The 20,282-nt window shown below is 56.3% G+C and overlaps 2 protein-coding genes across 2 annotated transcripts in view; both read right to left on the reverse strand.

Moving 5' to 3' along the window:
* Positions 1–78: 78 nt before the first annotated feature.
* HHATL (hedgehog acyltransferase like) lies at positions 79–7,891 on the reverse strand. The gene is made up of 11 exons (XM_058549517.1): positions 7,786–7,891; positions 7,314–7,381; positions 6,655–6,768; positions 6,328–6,522; positions 5,751–5,960; positions 4,993–5,164; positions 4,392–4,536; positions 4,239–4,274; positions 1,038–1,239; positions 495–636; positions 79–297 (listed from the first exon to the last, which is right to left on the reverse strand). Exons 1-11 carry the CDS (start codon positions 7,889–7,891, stop codon positions 173–175), a joined length of 1,515 nt encoding a protein of 504 aa, XP_058405500.1. The 3' UTR covers positions 79–172.
* Positions 7,892–14,095: 6,204 nt separating this feature from the next.
* CCDC13 (coiled-coil domain containing 13) overlaps positions 14,096–20,282 on the reverse strand; it is a 39,547-nt gene continuing 33,360 nt past the window's right edge. The window contains exons 13-15 of the mRNA XM_058555901.1: positions 19,302–19,456; positions 16,619–16,733; positions 14,096–16,036 (exon numbers count right to left, since the gene is read on the reverse strand). Of these exons, the coding sequence (XP_058411884.1) occupies positions 15,877–16,036; positions 16,619–16,733; positions 19,302–19,456 (430 nt within the window). The 3' untranslated portion in view covers positions 14,096–15,876. The remainder of the gene's footprint in view (positions 16,037–16,618; positions 16,734–19,301; positions 19,457–20,282) is intronic.

A 20,282-nucleotide genomic window follows, 5' to 3' on the forward strand; every position in this document is an offset into this window, starting at 1 on the left:
CAGCTCCTCATCCAGCATGGACAAGGAGCCAGAAGGCTGCTGGGGGAAAGGTCAGGGAACAGCTGAACTGTGGTAGAAAAGTCTTTTATTCTATCAGTCAGGCCCCATCTGGCCTGGCCTGGGCCTGGGCCCAGGAATAGCTGAGCAGAGCCCTCCCCCTTCCTCCTCCCACCTACTCCAGCTTCTCTTTGTCCAGCTTCTGCTCCTCCTCCAGAGCCAGGGTTCGCTCTCGCTCCTTCACCAGCTGGACACCACAGTAGGTGACAAACAGGACAGCCAGTGTGGTCTGGGGGAACCCTGTGTGGGGAAGAGGTCATCAATGCCTGGGAGCAGCATCCCCTCAGAAACTCTTCTCTACCTAGGCCTCTCCCCACTTAACTGGCCCTCCCTGCTGAGTCCCTGGGGAACTGGGGTGGGTGGGGGCATTTCAGAAGGTCACAGTCCTCAAGGTTGACGTCTGGCACATTCTGTATCCCCACACCCCTGTCCCTCACCTGTGAGTAGCAGGCGCCGGACGACCAGCTCTGTGAACTCGAGGCTGTTCAGGCTTACAAGGTTGTACGTGACGATAGCCCAGAAGTTCATGGCCCCAAAGACAGCCCGGACCCTGCGGGACGTCTGCTCCGACAGAGAGGCCTGCCCGGTCCAGGAAAGCATTGGCAGTGAGGCAAGAGGCCCAAGGGAAAGAAGATGTGGTTGTTCAGAGATCTTGCCCACAGGGCCATCCAGGTCCTGGGGATATGTTTGTGTCTCTGAGAGTCCTAGGTCAGCTCTCCCTCATAGTTAAAGATGGGGAAACTGAGGTCTGGAGAGAGGGCAGGGCCTGACCAACAGAGCCAGGCCTGGGTGCCCCACACCACGCAGAAGTTACAGAGGGCCATTTACCCACAGGGGGAGCCATTGCTCTGACAACCAGGAGGGTGGTGATGAGAAAGTTATGGACTGGGGGCCAAGTGTGGCTGCAAGACTCCAGAGAGCAGTAGTGTCACCCTATCTAGTGACCCAGCCAACCCCAGCGCCAGACCTTCCCTGCTCACCTCAATTTGCGCTAGCGGCCCCAATTCTGCCAGCTTCTGCACCCAGAGCTCAAAGTTGAGGCCAAAGCAGTTAAGGAATGACCACAGGTAGACGATATCACAAGGCCCGAGCCACAGAGTGGTGATGGAAAATGTGGCCACAGTGGCCCCCAGCTCTGGGATCACCTTGGAGTGCTCCCCACCAATGTGGTTGTACACGTACCTGTGGGAAAGGCAGGAGAAGGGGTGGGCAGCAGTGTGGGAAAGAGCAGGTGGGAGATGGGTAAAGGACACACGACAGGGGCAGCCCTACTCAACGCTGTCATCCTGGGCACATTCAACACTGCTGACCTCAAGTGGCTGCTCCTTCTCTACCCAGCCTCAAAATGTGGAGGGCTCAGCCTCAAACTTCGTATCTTCTCTAGCTTTGTTCATTCAATCCTCAAGTGATCTCAGCCAGACCCAAGATTTTGAATACTGTCTCTATGCTGGTTAGCCCCAAGTCTGTGACGTTAGCCCACTTTCTCCTGACTCATATATCCAACTGTTACCAGACGTCTCACTTGAATGACTGATGCCCCCATCCCTGCTCAAACCCACTCCATCCCCATCTCAGTTAATGACACTACCATCCATTCAGCTGCAGGCCAGAAGCTTTGGTGCCATCTTGGACTCTCAATTCCCCTCTCTATTCATATCCAAGCCAGCAAATACGATGGGCTCCACTCAGTCCTGACCACTGCTCACCACCTCCACTACCACCACCCTAGTCCATCTCCTCTCACATAGATTATTGCAAGAGCCTCTTAAGTCGGCTCCTTGCTTCTGCCTTTGCCCCCCTACTGTCTGTTCTCTGCACAGCAGCTAGCCGCATCTTCTAGGAGTATAACTCAGATCACATTACTTCCACAATTAAACCCTCCCCCAATAAAACCCTCCCCCAATAGCTTCCCATTATGATTAGCATAAGCTCAACCTCCTTACAATGGCTGGAAGATCCCACGTTGTCTGGTTTCAGCCTCCCTCCCTGACCTCATCACCCACCATTCTTGCCCTCACACACACACACAGCTGGCTCCCGCCTCAAGGCCTTTGCACATGTTGTTCCCTCTACCTGGAATTATCTCCCCCAGATTTCCTCATCACTCAAGTCAGTTCGAATATCACCTCACAGAAGCCTGCCCAGACCCCAACTATAGAAGCTTTATCCTGTGTCCAGCTTCTGTCCCATTGCCCTGTTTTATTTTCTTCCTAACGCTTACCACTCTCCAGAATTATCAATGTGTTCATTTACATGTTTACAAGTCTGTTTCTCCCTACTAGACTGTAAGCTCCATGAGTTCAGGGTTTTTGCCATGTTCATGCTGTATCCCCAGTGCCTAGAACAGTGCCTGGCACACGGTAGGTGCTCAATAAATATTTGTTAAATAAATTTAGTGGAAGACTCATTGAGTAACCAGCCTCTCTGTCCCCTGACCTCCTCATTTCCAGTGGGTTCTTCTCCACTCCACCTCTGTCACCCACTCACATGGCCACACCCCAACTTTGTCACCACTTGAAATTTCACTCCTTCCTAATTACCATTCTTCACCCAGCCCCTCCTGACCTGGCCCCCTGGCTCCAGTTCTTCAATCTCACTGACACCCGCCCTCCTCACCTTGTGATCCCTCCTATCTTCACCACACGCCGTAACAGGCTTATATTCAATGAGTCATCACTATAAATAACCTAAAACCCCCTATCCCTCACTTCTTCCTTTTCAGCCATCTGAGAGAGCCTAGTCACCCACTTTTTCCTCACCAGCACCCAAGAAGCTAAGCCCCGATGGGGAAAATCTCACACCTTCACATATTAGAGTCCATAAATCCACTACCTCCAATCCCACCTGGGCCCTCAATGCCAAGATTTCTCTAGTCAGCGTCTTCCTCCATGCTCTGCAGTGGCTACTCCCCCCTTACCTCTCCTCGCCAAGTATGAGTGAGCGTGGGGGGATCTAGGCAGAAGGGAAGGAGGCACACAGATGCTGCCTCTCCCCGTGTCCCCAACCCTGCATCTCTCAGCTGATGACCTTGACTCCTACTTCATGGAGAAAACCGAAGCCTGCAGGTGGAATCCCTTACCTTTCTCCACTAACCTGCCATCCTTCTGCATCCACACTGGCTTCTCTTTCTCCTCCCCATCCTGAAGCGAGGCCTGTGCCTGGCACTGGTTCCATCTCCTCCTCCCTCTTCAGGGACCTCCCTCCATCAGTCACCCCCCTATCCTGCCTTACCAACCTCTTCCTCTCTATTGAATAATTCCCCTCAGCAGTCAAGCATGTCCTATTTCTTCCCGTCTTTAAAACACCCCACTTCTCCCTGCAGCCACTCCTCTGTCTTCCCTCAGTACCAGGCTTCTTCCAGGAGTTGTCCACACAGGAACTCCCCTGTAGTTCCTCGGCTTCCTTCACTGCTCGCCTGCCCCTGCCCCTCCAGTGAAGTGCTGAACACCTCCGAGCCACCAACACTAACGCTCAGTCTCTAGCTTCCTTGACCCCAGCAGCACCTGAGCCAGTTGCCCTCACCATGCCTGGATGTTCTTCCCCTAGTTTCCAGGGTGTCACAGGGTCTTGACTTGACTGCTCTGACCACCCCTTTCAGTCCCTTCTGCTGTCTCTTCCTTCTCCCTTCAACTGGTGTCCTTCCAGGCCCAGCCTCAGCTATTCCTTCTCTCCTCTTCTTACTCTTCCTCCTTTGGACTTATCCACTCCCAAGGCCTAAAGACCACCCACCCCCTCATAATGCTCAGAGTCCCATCAGTCCTCAGACTCCTCTGAACCACAGACCCTCAGACCCAACCACCGCCCTGAACCTCCACAAGGATGTCTCCCAGATTCCAAGCAGACACTTCTCAAACTGAACCCCTCTCCATCCTCCCAGGCTGCCGATAGGAATCTGGGAGTCATTTCCCTCTCTTTCTTGATACTCCCAATCCATGGCCAAGTCCTGTCCAGGCTGCCCGCTGTGTGTCTCTACTCCGACCATTTCTCTCACCTCCAGGGCCCCCACCCAAGTCTAAACCTCTATATCTTTCATCTGGACCTCTGTGATGATTTCCTCACTGCCCTCCTCGTTTCCTCTGGCCCAGGAGTGATCTTTTAAAACAGAGACCAATCTTGGCAACGCCCTGTTCAGACACCTGGCAGGATAGCTGTGGCCATCCCCCCACCCCACCCCAACTCACTTGCAAAGCCAGTCGTTGATGCCTCTGTCAAAGTGCCTGTGGGAGGAGAGCAGACGGGTGTGAATCAGCCAGGAGCAGACTCAGGGGCCATGGTGGGAGAGGCAAAGAGAAGGTGGGGATCCCAGGGGCGCGTCCCCGGGGCCCCGCACTCACGTTTCCGCGAAGACGTAGAGCGCTGTGATGCACTTGGGAGGCTGGGGCGGGTCCAAGTGGTCAAGGCGCGCCACGGTGTTGACGACGCCGAAGAGGACGGCCGCCTTCACCCAGTCGTACACCAGGTTTGAGTAGGCTAGGCCAGCTGGGGACAGGGGGTCGTCACTGCCTGGGTGGCGTCGTGCCGGCCTCCCCTCCCCGGACTCCCTAAGTCCGGGGGAGGTGCTCAGCCCGGCTCTCCCCTCCGGAAACTCTCTCCCCAGGTCTTGGGGGAGGTCCTTGCGCCAGGACTGCCCCCACGGAGACCCCGCCCCCCGCTTCCTGGGGGAGTGGCGGGACCTGCCCGCCGCAGGGGGACCCCAACCGGTTGGTGGAGATCCGCCCCAGGCCCCAGTGAAGTGGGGTGGAATCCGTCGGATACCGCTTGACTTCACAGGACAAACCTAACTCAAAGTCCCACGAATTTCAAAGTCCCACACTCCCCCACCCTTGGATGGGTACTGTGCCCCCTAGGGACGTCAGCTGCCCCAGCTGTGATGCTGTGGGGGCGCAGAGGGTCCGTCTTTCTGGAGTGGCGGCCCTGGGCCCGGCGCGCACCCACCGAGGGCGCTGTCCGTGAGGCGGTTGGCGAACTTGAGGTCACTGGGGATGGTGAGGATGTAGAAGAAGTGAAAGAAGATGTCCACGGCAATGATGGCCACCACGCTGAGGCCCGCCTGGGCCCGGATGCGCCACAGCTCGCCCTCGCGCCTCACCGGCTCCGCCAGGCTCACCTGGGGGATGCCAAGTGTCTGAGGGGGGAGGCAAGCTCTGCCGGAGGAGCTCTGGAGGAGCTCTGTCTGAATGGGAAGTCGTCAATTGCCTGGGGATCTGAGGGTGGGGGGGAAACGCTGCTTCATCCTGGCAGCCCTGCCTGAGGGTGGAGACACAGGCCACTCTGGTGTCTCAGGAAGGTTCACAGCCTCCCAGGGGCGACACGGTCCTGTCTTGGGAGGCCCATTTGAGTGGGAGGGGAGTCTTGTCTGAGGGAGGAGACAAGTCTGCATCCTGTGATCCCCATCTGAGGGGGGAAATGGGATCCTGGGGTCTGAGGAGCAGGGAGTCATGGCTTTATCCTGGGGTCATGCCTGAGGATGGGGACACAGCCTGCCCTGGGAGTCCTATCTGAGAAGGGAGCTCCTTTCTTTCTTTTTTTTTTTTTAATTTTTTGTTTATTGCAGTAACATTGATTTATAACATTGCATAAATTTCAGGTGTACATCATTATACTTCTATTTCTGCATGGATTACATCAGGGGAGCTCGTTTCTGAAGAGGGAGACCCAGCCCTGCTCTGGGAGTCCACAAGGGGTCCCCTCACCTGGGCGTGGAAGCGATCGAAGGTCATGATGGGCCCGAAGAAGAAGAAAGGCAGGTAGAAGTTGTACTTGAGCAGGTCGGCTAGGGAGTAGCGGCGATCGGGGTGGGCACAGCTCTCCAGCGCAAAGCTGGTACAACGTAGCACTGTGAAACCGCTGCCCCCATGAAACAGCACCTCTTGAAGATCAAAAGTGCCTGTTACAAACCCGCTCTGGATGGGAGAGAACAGGCCGCCAGCTCACCAGGTGCCCCTCATCTCTGGGAAGCCCACCCAGCTGCCCACAGGGGCCCAGCCTGATCCTGCCCCTTTCTGTCTTCTAGAGCCAGTGAACATTGGCCATTGAGGGCTAACTCATGGTAAGTCCTGGCATAGAGCAGGGACTGAGTGGGACACGTACCCGCTGTGGTGGAGGTGACCACCTTGTGGGCAGGGCGTACTGCATGGTCAAAGGCTTTGAAACAGGTGGGAGAGTGAAGGAAGTGCTTGGGGAGACTTGGGGGGCAAGGACTGTGGATGAGGTGAGAGGTTTGGGGTCCTATCCCTGCACCCTCCACCCCTGCCCTGCCCCAGTGCACACCTGCCAGGAGATTAGGGGGTCCAGCTTGAAGGAGGCAAGGCTGGCCAGGCCCAGGCTGAGACAGAGCCAGGGCTGGCCCAAGAGTGAGGCCACATAGAGACCCACACAATGGCCAAGCAGCAGCAGCAGGTACCAAGGGCCCATAGTGCCCACCACGGCCAGGGCCCCGTACACAGCATACATCCAGGAGCGGAGCTGTGGACAGGGAGAAGGCTTCGTTTACCTGTCCATACAAATGGAAGTGGGACCCCAGGATGGATTCCCCAAAACCCTTGTAGCTGAGGAGGAGCTGGCAGGGGAGGCTGGGGTGGCTCAGGTCTGGCTCACCTGGGGGGCAACCATCGTGCAGAATTTAGCAAACAGCACATGTCCAGAGAGGGCGAAGATGATGACATTGCGGAAGGAGGTGAACCACATCACCCACTCAAAGTCAGCCACATCCTGGAGCAGGTCCGGGCAGGTTAAGGTGGGCAGGGGCAGGATGGGCTGGCACTTGGACTGGTCAGAGTCCCCGCACCTTCCCAGCCCCTATATTCTTCTTATGCATTAGAGGGGAACAATGGCTGGAGGTCCCTGCCTTCACCTCTGAGGGAAGTACCAGGTAGGTAGGTAGAGAGGAATGAGGGACAACATGTGGGCTGCCCAGCCCCTCAAAGCTCCCCATCTGCTCAGCCACTGCCTGACATTCCACCATTATTGCATTGTTCCTGGGAGGGATGGTGCTGGAGGCCCCTGCTGAAGCACGTTTCAATTTATTTCCTAAATGAGCAGGGTCTGGGGCAGGTTTGATGTGGCCCCAGGAGGACACAGGGAGGGCCAGTGGAGAAACTGAAGGAGCTGAAGCTCAAGCCAGAGACCCTCCCCCTTATGAGCCCTCTGTTATGTGGAAACATCTGGAATAAGGGAGAGTAGGGAAGGGTTTGGGATGAGAGAGATGTGCTAGGGGTCATGGACCCAGTCAGGGACCTGGGCTGTGGGGGACCTACCATCTTCCGGCCAATGTACTCCCAGCCGGGTCGCACAGACTCCCGGAAGGCCTTCCTGTGGGCCCCATCTGAGAACAGAGTGCGGCCTCAGGGTGGGGGGAGCCCTTCACATACACCCCCCTCCATCTGCCCCTACAGCAAGGCTGACTCCCACCCTGGGAGGAGGGGAGTGGGTCTGCGTCTCTCTCTCTCTCTCTCTGCCTCTGCTTCTCTCTGGTCCCACTGTGTGTCTGGGGCCAGGTCTCTGATTGGATCCCTGAGTGTCAGAGTGTCTCTCTCTGTCACTCTGTGTCCAGGTCTCTGTCAGTGCCTCTGCGTCTGTGTCTCCCTGTTTCTGCACCAGCCTTAGCCCATCCCCCAGGGCCTAGGGAATACACTGGGTCTGGAACCGCTAAGTTTCCGGCCTTGCTGGTTGGAACCCCGAGGTCCCCAGGGGAAGAAGGGTCCCCCTGCCCCAGGGCCCGGCTGTTACCTTGTGAAGCCTCGAGGAGGCCCCGGCCAGCATAGGCCAGGGCCCCACTCAACACCAGGGAGTATAGGCCCAGCTCCGCTGCAGGCAATGATGTCTTGATGCCCATAGCCTGGATGGGGCTGGGGGAGACAGATTGGGTGAGGCCACTGCTGCCCCCCAGCCCTGCCTAGCCCCACCTCATCGTCCCCCACTGAGGTGGTGGGGACCCCATCTGAAGAGAGACTGTCTCTCCTGCCATCATTCTCCCCTCCCCCCCTCCCCCACTCCTCCCAGGCCCCCCAACATCTGGTGCTCCATCCTAGCTGCTGGTCTAGCTCCTGCCTTTCCCACTGAAGGCTCTTGAAAGCATAATCTTCACTCAGCCTGCCTTCCTCACCTTCATTTCCTCCTCCATACTTTTTGCGGGGACCTGTCCCCACCCTCTGTTCAAACTGCTCCTGCCAAGACCTCGGATGACCTTCATGTGGAGAAACCCCATCTGTATCATCTAAATCATGTTTTTGGCCCCCAGGGTCCCCATCCTCCTCAGTAAGCCCCCCTCAGCTCCTAACACAGCCCCACCTCCTCCATGCCCCCTTCCCTGATTTCCACACCCCTCCTGAGCTGTCTTTACCTCCAGTGATCTCCCCAGGTCCTGCCCCCAGCACCAAGCCTCCATCCCTCTCATTCAGCCTCTAATTTCTCACTGACCCCCATTGCCCCAACCAGTCCCTGAGCCCCAGCCTGCCACGTCCCTGGTCCCTGCCTGCGTCCGTGGTCACACCGGCCCACTCTCTCAGTGCTCTGTGTATTCAGGCCCTGGATGCTGGCTGGAGACTGTGCTATTTGAAGAGGTGCCCTGGGGTAGTGGGTATGGGCCCAGGCAGGGCCTAGCGGGCACCAGGGAGGGTACTGGCCACTGTCCAAGGTGCTGATCGGTATCGGGCTCAGGGTGAGCCTAGCTACTCCCTCCTGCCAGGGCCTAGCTCGTCCCTAGAAGTCCTGCTGTGCCATCCCTGGCATCTCAGCTAGCACCTATGCCCTTCCTATCCTGCTCCAGCCTGGCATGGGGCCTTCCCAAGGGCCCCATGGGTACAGACTCAGGGCCCAAATTAAAGGGAGGAACATGTCTAGGCACCCTCTTGGGCTGGGCTGGGCCAAGAAGTGGCTGGCATGGCCCTGTCTCCCACCCCAGATCCTCCTCCAGATCCCCCTCACCAGCCCTACAACCAGATCTCCCAGTCGGCATTCTCCCCACTACACAGATGGAGGGGTCATGCACCAGAGAGGGGCAGGGACATGTCAAGGTCACACAGCGAGCCTGGTACAGGATCAAGTGTTCTCAGTGAGCCCCTCTGGAGTCTCAGATAAGAGAAGAGCGTCCACTGCCCCTGCCCATGCCAGGGGGCTGCCAGGCCTGACTTCTGCACTGCCGGCCTGAGGGCTGAGGCACCTCCTCATCGGCTGGGTTGGGGTAGGGAGGCCCTGAGGATCGGGTTAATGGAGCAGGAGCTTGAAACCGGAGCACAGTGAAGAGTCCGCAAAATAGCTTTGTCAGCTGCCTCCCACTCGCCACTTTCCAATTTTAGCTCCCCATGGCCGGTGCAGGGTGTCCCCAGTGAGGCCTCTGTGAACAGGGCCAGGGCTGGCCCCCCGCCTGGGACCTCTCCCGATAGACCCCCGGACCTGGGCCAGGCTGTGGTACAGGGGTGCTCTCTGCCCTCTGGGCCTGCTTGCCTCAGGTACACCTGGAGTAAAGCTCACTTTAGGGCCCGAGGTCTGGAATGGGAGACCTAGGGTGGGCTCCACAGGTCTCAAGGACCCCAGGGTGGCTGCATCCCCAGCTGGCACTGACCTTGAAGAGGCTGTGAGGGACCCTGGCACACTGCCCCCCTCAGGGCTCCGAGGTCCTGCGTCCGACCTTGCGTTCGTCCGACCAGCTGGGCTCTGGGGCCACGATGGGGTGTGTCCAGCCCTGGGGTCCCCACCCCCTCGAGGCTATGAGCGGTAAGTGGTGACAGCAGGAGGAGGGGAGGAGGAGGGCAGGGAGGAGGTGGCCTTCCTGGAGTGGAGCTGAGTGAAGTGGAGGAGAGCCGAGTGCTGCAGAGCTGCTGGCCACAGGGAGCCGTGGGGAGGATCAAGGTAGGGGTAGGGGGAAGGGGTGGCCAGTGGCATAGGCTTAGACAGGGACACCTGGGCCTCACTTCAGCCAGCTCCCCCTGGTCAGTAGAGCCTGTGGCTCCCTCTCACTGCTGGGCAGGACTCCCCTCTTCCAGGAAGCCTTCCGGGTGGTCCCCACTGGTCTCTCTAGGCTTGTGAGCTCTGCCCCCACTGCACAGACACTCACTCACACACACTGACACACATGTACATACTTACACACTTTTACGCTCAGCTCTATGAACTCCAGCCCTCACCTTTACATGTGAACTCCTGAGGGCTGTCCCAGGGCAGACCATCCAGCTCCCTGCCCTGGTTCATTTCATCAGGCCGAGAATCCTGGCTGGCCAGGCATTGGTGCCCGGTAGACCACTAACTTGCCTAGTGGGATTGTAACTTTTATTACACTATATTGTTATAATTGTTCTATTTTTTTATTAGTTATTGTTAATCTCTTACTGTGCCTAATTTATAAATTAAACCTTATCTCAGGTATGTATGTATAGGAAAAAACAGTAGATATAGGGTTCGGTACTATCTGCGGTTTCAGGCATCCACTGGGGGTCCCCCGCACAGATAAGGGGGAACTACTGTATACAGTAATAAAAGTTACCATAGATCTTAGCAAACTCAGCATATGATTTTATTTTCTGTCCTTATTAAGTCGAGAACTTTAATCTTTTCACTTAAAGGAAGCACTTTACAGCTTCTCTCTGGCATATGCGAATTGCCAGCATCACTACCCTTGCACTTTGGGGCCATTAAGTAAAATAAGGGTTGAACACAAGCGCTGTAATACCACCACAGTCGGTCTGATAACTGAGATGGTTATAAGTGACTAATAGGCAGGTAGTATATACAACATAGATACGCCAGACAAAGGGATGATTCACATCCCAGGCAGGATGGAAAGGCATGGCGCGAGATTTTGTCATGCTACTCAGAATGGCGGACAATTGAAAACTTATGAATTGTTTATTTCTGGCATTTTCCACTTAATATTTTCAGACTGTGGTTGACTGCGAAAAATCTCAGAAAGTGAAACCACAGGTAAGGGGCGGACCTCTGTACATGGTTAACTCCTTAATGTCACCAAATTCATAGGGAAGGGGTTACCATTAACCCCAGTTGATAGAAAAGGAAATGCATGCACAGGGAGGTTAAGTAGTTGGGTGAGCCCCATCAGCTTCTGGAGCTGATCGTCCTGCAGGGGTAAGAACCCAGCCCACCCACACCTCGTGCAGGCCGAGACCAGCCTGGGCCAGCCATCCAGTTGGTGGCCTCTTAAAGCTGGAAGAGAATGGCCCAGGGAAGCAGAAGGGGCTGTTTGGTTCCACGGCTAAGAGCACAGGTTCAGCCAACTGACGTGAGCCTGAGCTCCGCCTCGCTGGTGCCATCCACTTCTCTGAACCTCAGCTCCTCATTTCTAAGTGGGCATACTGCTGGCCCTGACCTCTTCCGGTTCATGGGAGGATTCCATGACTCACTCCATGGACAAGGGTGAGGCTCACTGAATTGCTCATAAAGAGAGGCTGTTAGAGAGGCAGAGACAACCTCACTCCAGAGGCCCAGAGAGGCAGGACTCACACACAGCAGGAGGAGATTTTTACTGGGTGACCCCCATGCAGGGGGGCTGTAGGGAGCTTGGCATGTGGGGATGACAGGAGGGGTGAGGGCTAGGGAGGCCCTTGGACCTAGGGCTGGACAGCCAGAGACCAGCTCCACCTTGTGTGAGGGGTGGGGTGCATGGGATGGCAAACCCACAAAACGAGGGGCAGGAAGCTGACTGGGCTAAGACCAGCACAAGGGCCTGGGGTCACTTCCTAAATGCCGCAAGGGCCACTGAGAAAGATGTGGCAGGTGGGGGGGCCAATTCTCTCAAGTCTCAGAGTCCCTTTTCATCTCTCACTTTTTTGTTGTTGCTCAAAGTAAAAATGTGTGGAAAGTATCCTATGTGTGTGTATAATTGTGTTTTGTGTTGGTTGTGTGTGGGGTCTGTGCGTGTTTTGTGTTGTAGGCTGTTTATGGCGTGTGTATGCTGCATGCATTATTTATGCACGTGTGTTGTATATATATGTGTGTGATGTGTGTACTGTGTTTGTGTGTGTATGCAAGGCTCAGGGACTGTAGGAGAGAAAGCGTGTGTGGAGAGGGGGTGGGCAGGCAGAGACTTCCTTGTGGGGTGGCTGTGGCTTACTGCGGGAGGAGATGGGGAGGAGAGGCTGGTTCTGGCAACTGGATGTGCAAGCCCAGAGGAGGACTCTCACTGCAGGCCACCCTGCCCTTGGCTCCTGGGAGCACGGGAGAGGCCCAGTGGCAATGAATTGTGTTTGGGGCTCGAATCAGCCTGAGCCAGGCTACAACAATGCCCAGCTCAACTGTGGTGCCCCAAAGGCCCCCACGGGGATGATGGCCAGGCCACACCCATGGCCCAACCAGGTCTCACCTGTCAGTGTTGGAATCTGAGCGCCCAGGCCTGCAGCACCTGCCTGGGGTGCAGCCAAGGGAGCCTTCCCATGAGGCCTCTCTATCACCCAGTCTCCTGTCCTCGCCCCTCCTCCCTTCAGGCCCATCTCCCCCTCCCAACATCACCACCTTGTGGCTCTGGGCCGGGATCTCCGTGTTCTCATCTGTGAAAGGCAAGTCCAGCCCACTTGCTGCCCATAGGCCTGAGGGCTGGGGAGGTCATTCTCAGGGTCCCAGGGAAGGTAGTGCTGCTCAGGAGGGACCAAGGGCAATAACCTGGGCAGAGCAGGCTGCCCCACTCCCTGCCTGGCCCAGTGGGTTAGATCCTTCAGGGCCCCAGTCCTTGGCTCCTTTGACAACCCCTCTTTCCCTTAAAGATCCTGCTGCCAGGCTCTCCTGGGCCTTCCCCTTCTACCCTCCACCTTCCCACACCTCAGGGAGGTATGAAGGACAGCCCCTCCCTGCCCAGATCTGGGCAGTGAGCCTGGGAGCTACAGCAGGGAAGGTGGGAGGCTCTGAGGCACCCCATTCTGTCTCTGCATTCCCCCCCACCACCACCCTGTACCCTCCCTCTCCATCATAGCCCTCTGTTTCCCATGCCTCTCTGCCTGGACCAGCAGCTCCCTGAAAGCAGCGGGGAATCAGATTCACCTCCCTGCCCCTCACAGGCCTGGAGAGGCTGGTTTGCGGTTGGTACTCACTGACCATCTGTGGCCTGCTGGCTGAGTGGACGGTGGCCTGTGCGTCTGTCTCCCCAGCTGGCCTGGGGCTTCCTGGAGATCGGGGACTGTGTCTGCCTCACCCGGCACCCCTGTGCCTGGGGTAGAGGAGCTGCTCACAGGTATTTGTTGAACCAATACAGATAATACTAAGGGTTAACGTTTATTGAGTGTTTACTGTGTGCCAGCCTCTGCTCTAATACTTGACAGTTTTTAACTCAGTGACTCCTGAAGAGGGATTCTGATGGGGAATGGAGCTGACCTGGTCTGACTATGCAGGGGGAGCAGAGGTCAGGTGCCAGCATCCGGGACATAGCTCCACAGCAAAGCTCTCAAGGTGACCCGTGGAATCTGTACATTGAAACTGTTGTCTTTGTACCCATAGTTGGCTGAAGCAAAGACTGAATGCCCAGACTGACCCCTGCAAGATGCCAGCTAATCAGTTTACCCAAAAATGTGCAAACAAGATTTACCATGCCTGACTGCGGTTTTCCTTCCCTCCCTCTTATTTAAATCCTGTGTTTATCGTTGTGGAGTGAAATTAATCTGTCGATACGTGCCCCTTTTACGGAAGTCAACAGCAAGCTAACAATCAGCTAAATGTCTTTGAGTTATTCCTTGACACTTACAACAGCCCTTGAGGGAGGTTTCCATTATTGTCCCCGTTTTACAGATGAGGACATGGAGGCTCAGGGAGGTTAGTTAACTTGCCCAAGGCCACACAGTTGGTGAGTAGGGAAGAAGAGCTGCGCCAGGCACCCCACCTGTTCAGACCCCGTGACCTGATGCCCTTTCCTCTCTCAGACCCAGCCCTGAGCCAAGAAGGGAAGCAAAACTACCCTGAAGAGGTCAGGATGTGGGTCATGCCACCCTGCACTCCTGAGGTGTCCGCTGCCGCTTGGTCCATCCCTGAGGAAGGATGGCTGGTCCTGTGCCCGCCCCCGCCTCCCAGTGACTCCAGTGAGGGCTGGAGCCTGCACCCCCACACAGTCAGATCACCCTCTGGGGCCCCCCAGCGCCTGCAGGAGAAGGTGCTGACTCTGCCCACTCCTTGCTGTCACACACTGTCCCCTCCCAGCACAGGCCCTCTTGCTGTCTCGGGCTCTGCCTGGCCATTTCCCTTCACAAGGGATCAGAGAAAAACTCCTCCTTCCCAGGGACCCTCAGGACCCCATGAGAATCACTGCTTTGTCCTGATGGCTTTCACGACACCTCGCCGGGGGATCTCTAGACCTGTCACCCCATGCAGGGTCAGGGGCTCCCTGAGTGGGGGCCAGCACGGAGTCCCTTCACAGCCCCGTCCCTAAGGAAGGGCTTGAGCAGAAGGCCCAGGCAGCTTCCTCTGGGGAAGAGGTGTTTTCACAGCATGTGCACTGCATCTGTGAGTCACTGCACGAGTGACACAAGTGACTGGTCTTCACATGTCTACATCCACACACATGCATGTGTGCGCACACACCTGTGTGGAGGGGCCTGTGAGTGTGGAGTCTGCACTGTGGGCGTGTGTGTGTACACGTATGGCTGCATGCTCCTGAGTCTCAGTATTTGTGTGCATCTGTGTCTTTGTGTGGGCCTGTGTGTGCACAGGTGTGGCCAGGTGTCTGGGGTAGGGGTGTGTGGCTACGGATGACTCTCCTTGGAGCCACCCCTCCCCATGGCAGTAATGCAGTCAAGAGGGGTGACAGTGCCACAGTCACAGAGGGGCCTGGGGGCCCTCCTGCAGCAGCCGTCCTACCTCACCCCTGGGCTGCAGTGAGGGAGGCGCACCGCACCTTCGCCTGGACTCACTGCCTCAAAATCCTCCTGTCCAAAGCTGCAGCCCAGCCCGACCTCTGCGCTCTGCCAGCAGCACCCACCAGCTGTCATCTTCTGGAAGCAAAAGGAGGTGCCTCTTGGAGCAGCTGGCTGGGGGCAGAACTGCCCAGCAGTGGGGTGGGTATGCCTGCCCTGGGTAATCTGCTCAACTGGAGGGCCCCGGCTTTTGGAGTCAGGCAGGCTAGGGTTAAATATTAGCTCAGCATCTTTCTGTGAGACTCAATTTGTCCATCTGAAAATAGGGTGACAATCCCCTGGGCTACTAGAGGACTAGATGGGGCCAGCTTTCCGCAGTAGATGCTCACTCACTGGGAGCTGTGGTGATTATGAGAATAATCATTATTATTACAAGTCTGAGGGTCTGCATCTGAGGAGGAGCTCTCAGGAGTGGGCTGACAAGGTGACTGGGAGCGTGCTGCCTCCAAGTCTGTGGAGGGTGGGGACGGCCACAGATGGAGCCAAGGGTGGGGAGTGGGATGTGGGGATGCTCTGGTGAGGGAGGTGGGCTGGGGCTGGGTGGCCTGGGGGATGCGCCCAGCCTGGAGCACAGAGGGCAATCCTGTGCATGTGGAGTGGTGCGGGCACGCAGTGGCCCCCAGCTAGGCCCTAGGACAAGGGCAATGGGCACCTGCTCAAGGGATTGCATCTGTCTATTCACAGCTGGTTTGTTGTCCCAGAGCTCTCGCTGATCCCGAGCAGGCTGGTGGGTCCCCTCCCCTGCTGTCGCCAAGCCTGCCCAGGGTCTCCTCCAGGGCTCCACCAGGGCTCCTCTTTTGCTCTCTTGGCCTGAGATGTTGGCTTTGGTTCCCTTTGGAGAGCCTCTTCTGGGAGAAGGGGCTGAGCTGGCTGCCTCAGATTGGCATCCAGAAGCAGATGGAGTCCTCAGACAGAGCCTTGTCCTCTCAAGGCATGAGGTGGCCCCGTCCAGCCAGGCTGACACTGGGCCGCCATCCTAGTGCTTGTCAGCCTTCTGCTGCCGCAGGGCTTGCAGGAAGACCCCTTTCACCTGGCCCAGGGTCTCATGGTACATACGGATGTCCTCTTCTTTTCCCCGCAGGGCGCTGCCCAGAGCAGCCTTCAGCATTTCATTCTCCTCTACCTGGATGGCCAGCCTGGACCACATGAAGAGAGGGCTCAGTGCAGCCTGAGCTGTCATATGTGTTTGTGTGTGTGTACACATGCATGTGTACACAGGGCCCTGGGAATGGGGCTGCCAGCACGGCTGCTCTTCAGGCTCAGGGTTCTGTCTGACCCGTCCCCTCCTCTCACGGACCCCTGGGGAAATACCATGTGGGATTCCTCTCTGGGCCCGCCCACAGCCCTGGGCCTGGCACCCAGTAGCTCCCCCAAATGTTGGCTGCCTCAAGGATGAGTACTGATTTGTAGAACTTCCCCCTCCTTCCTTTCTCATCACCACATTTGACCTTGAAAGGTTTAACTGAGTGAGAAAAGTGGGTTCAGCAACCCATGCTTAATAAAACTTCTCTCGGGACTTTGGGGTCATCAGGGTCACGGCTGGGTCTCTCTGCCCTCTGATGGCCAGTCACTGAACTGCTGGCCTAGAACCCAGGACCCAGCAGGACCAGCCTTCAGAGCAACAGAAGTCAAAGGGGGAGGGATATGATCCTTCTGCCCATCGAAGCAACTCCACCCAGACAATGCCACCCTTTCAGGAAGATGGGGCAGGGGAGCACCTGGTGGTCAGCTCCTCCATCTGGCATTCCACAGGCACACTGGAGAGCTGGGCGAAGGATGGGTCCTTTCTCTCGTTCCCATTTGGGTTGTGCCTGGTGTTAGAGGCAGGCAGACCTGTGGGGCAGTAGCAGCCACTTTCTGTGACGAGGCCATGGCCCTGTGTTACTTTCCTTCGCCTGTCCTGACTGACCACTTCCTGCTTGCCCACTTGTTGAAACATTATACCTCCTTCAAGGTGCAGGACAAGGGCTGGCTCCCTCCAGAAGCCCTCCCTGAAGCCTGCTCTGCATTCCCCAGACCTGGGCTTGGCCTCTGCTACAGCCCTGATTCTGCCTGCTTTGTACCAAGGCGGTTCCTCTCATTACTGTCTCCATCTTTGCAGTTTACAAGTTTCTGGAAGGCAGCTGGGCCTGAGATCTGGCCTGCAGGTTGAGCCTTGATTTATGCTGTTACTGCATCTGATGCCCTCATACCACTGGGTCCCCCCTCCAGTCTCCATCCTGGCCAGCAGCTCCATACATATATACTGGGGATCCAGGGTGGTTGGGTCAGGGGCCACATAATGCTCAGAAAAAGAAACCAAAGCCCTGGTGGGGGACTTGGGCAGGACCACAGCATTAGAAAACCTCTGTGCTGACAAGGTCCTCAAAGGAGGCGTGGTTCTCAGGGGTGGTGCTGATCACCTGGCATCAGCAGAGCTGGCTTTCACCCCCTGCTGTGTGGCCTCAGGTAAACCATCATGAGCTGGTTTCCTCGCCTGTAAAATGAGGATAATAGTTCTTGCCTCTAGAGCTTTCTGAAGCCTGAGTGAATTCACATCGGGCCCTCAAGACCCTGTGTGATCAGATCACCTCCTCAGCACCCAGTGACTTCTCTGACCTCATCTCATATCCCCTCACTATGCCCCAGCCTCACTGCCTCCTTGCTGCTCCTCTAAGCTTCCAGCCAACTCCCACCGTAGTGCCATTGCACTTGCTCCTCCCTCAGTCATCTGTATGCCACCTCCCCTCACCCTTCCACCGTCTCTGCTCAGATGTCAACTGGTCAGTGAGGTCAACTCGTCACTGAGGTCTTCGCTGGCCATCCCATAGAAGACAGCTGCTCTCTCACACCTCCTATCCACTTCCTCTGCTTCAAGCCAGAGCACCTGCCTCTACCTAACCCAGCGTGTCTTTCATGAGTTTATTTGTTTATTGTCTATCTTCCCTACTGGAGTAGAACTGCCATGAAGGACCAAATTCCAGAATCAAGATTCCTCATTTTGCAGATTGGGGGGTGTGCTATGCTTGCCAGAGGGGCAGTGCTCTGCCCATGTCACAGGCCGGCAGGTGGCAGAGGCCACATGGATACATTCTCACAGGCAGTTGTCTCTCACAGTCCAGGCAGCGGTTTTTCCTGCTGTGGTTCAGCCCTCCCTGGCTGGGAGCCTGGCCACCTGTAGGAGGTGAGCTCAAGCCCTGGGGACACCACAGTCCTAGGGGACCTATTCCTGAGGGCCCAGAAGGGTCAGCAGGGCTAAGCCCCAGGGACCTTCCTCAGCCTCGACTCCCAGAAGCTCCTGGGCCTTGAGTCTTGGGCTGTGCTGATGGGAGAAGGGAGAAGGGCACAACTCCCCCTTTGTGCCCCACTTCTGGCATGTTCTTCTGAAACGTTCTGATCTCATCTGGGCCGGGAACAAAGGTCTGAGTGTCCTTGGCTGGGGGAAGGGAGGAGGGAGTTCTGAGGTGTTGAGAGGCAGGATGGTGGGGGGGCAACACCTCCACTCCAGAGCCTGGAGGGGGTTGGGATGGGGAGGGATGTCAGAGGGAGGCAGGCCTAGCCCCTCCACACTGAAGAGTCTTCCTCCATGGGAGTCTGCTACCCCAAACATGGCTTCTGGCTTTGGCATCCTGCACTCCCAGCTTGCCCAAGCCCCACATGATGCTGGCGCTGCTGGTCCGGAGACCACACCTTGAGAGCCACTGTGTTAGAGCGATAGACCTTGCAGTTTAGGACAACTAACCTCTCTCTGCAGCTGGGTGTGGTCATGTGACTAGAGCTGGCCAATGGGATGAAAGCAGAAGAGACACAAGCAACCTTAGGTCATGCCCTAAACGGCAAGAAGCAGGTTGCCCCCTTCCTGCTGCTGGTGGGGAAGCTGAAGCAGCCATCTTAGACCATGAGATGGAAGCTGCGTGTTGAGGACGGCGGAACACAAGACAGAGGAGGTGCCCAAGCCTGTGGAGAGGCCACCCCATCACTGCTTTGCTTGACTGCTGCAGGAGGCAGAAAGGGATTCCTCTCCTGGTCAGCCACTGCCGCTCTGGCCTCCCCAGCAGACCAACTTTGCCTCTTTGAATAAAATCAGCTCAGGACAGAGGGTTGAGGGCCGGGGTGGGGGCAGCAGTGGGGGTGGTGGCTGAGGGCATTCAGCACAGGCACTGCCACCTTACACTCAGGGCGTGCAGATGGGTTGGGCCAGGGCCACATGGGCCCATAGCACTCTGGGGCCCCTAGTTCTGACTAGGAGGCCAGGGAAAGAGGACACGCAGCAGCAGGGGCAGGCAGAGCTCCACCCGATGGAGGCCTCTGCTTGCCACATTCTCCTCCATGGGGCTGAACGGTGCTGCCGACTGGCTCCTCCATTAGCAGCAAGGTGGCCCTCCCTCCCCCCACCACGGGGGCCCCGGGTCTAGCCCCTACCTGTTTTGCTCCTGGGGGCTGCTTTCTGAGAAGCTGACGTCCTCCCAGGCTCCAGGCGCATCTTCTCCAGACGTTGCTCCAGCACCACGCTGCGTTGCCGCTCCTCCTGCAGCTTCCTCTCTGACTCCAGGAGCTTGCTGTTGCTCTCCTCTACCCTGTGATTAGAGAGGAGGGGCTGCCATACTCCCCGGCAGGCAGGGGAAGCCCTCACCCCACGTACTCAGGCTCTCAGAGGTGGGCACATCTTACACTGGTGGTGGTGGGACTCGTTCTTTATTGCAGTAACACAGGAACATGCATTAAGAGTCATATAGTTCTCTCCAAGGCTTAAAATGAAAAAATCGGCGGCCCCTCCTCACTCTCAATTCCTGCTCTTCAAAAGCAACACTTATAACACTTTTAGCTGTTTCTTTGACTATTTACTGCCATATTTCTACAAATGCTTATGTTGCTATTTTTTAAGGTTTAAATATCATTTTTGACTTCTTGTCATACAACATGAGAATTTAGTTTTATTTTAGTATTCTCCCCTTACCAAACAGAATCACCTCTCTACTTCCCAACGTACTTATATTACCATTTTTTGGCTGAATTAATATTAGGTGGTATATTAGTTTTCTATTGCTGCTATAACAAATTACCACCAACTTAGCAGCTTAGAACAACACCCATTTATTATCTCACCGTTCTGTAAGTCAGAAGATCAGGAGGCTCTGTTGGTTTCTCTGCTCCAGGTTCCACAAGCCAAAATCAAGGTGTTGGCTGATCTGGGTTCTTACCTGGAGGTTCTGGGGGAGAATCTGCTTCCAGGCTCATTCAGGTTGTTGGAAGAATCCAATTCCAGTTGAAGGACTGAGGTCCCTGTTTCTTGCTAGCTGTTGGCTGGGTCACTTTTATCTTTTAGAGGCTACTTGGCCCCCTCCATCTTCAAAGCCAGCCAGATACCCTCATCATGCTTTGAATCTCTCAGACTTCTCCTGC

This window comes from Diceros bicornis, chromosome 2 (assembly GCF_020826845.1).
Source record: "Diceros bicornis minor isolate mBicDic1 chromosome 2, mDicBic1.mat.cur, whole genome shotgun sequence".
Taxonomy (NCBI): Eukaryota; Metazoa; Chordata; class Mammalia; order Perissodactyla; family Rhinocerotidae; genus Diceros; species Diceros bicornis.

What these genes read in the sequence shown, in the direction of transcription:
- HHATL (XM_058549517.1), bottom strand. Translation starts at nt 7,891, where the DNA reads ATGGGCATCAAGACATCATTGCCTGCAGCGGAGCTGGGCCTATACTCC. An exon ending in ACCCCCTAATCTCCTGGCAG is followed by an intron (nt 5,961 to 6,327) that starts GTGTGCACTGGG and finishes TCTCCCATCCAG; the next exon opens with AGCGGGTTTGTAACAGGCAC. An exon ending in ATCAACGACTGGCTTTGCAA is followed by an intron (nt 1,240 to 4,238) that starts GTGAGTTGGGGT and finishes CCTTTCCCACAG; the next exon opens with GTACGTGTACAACCACATTG.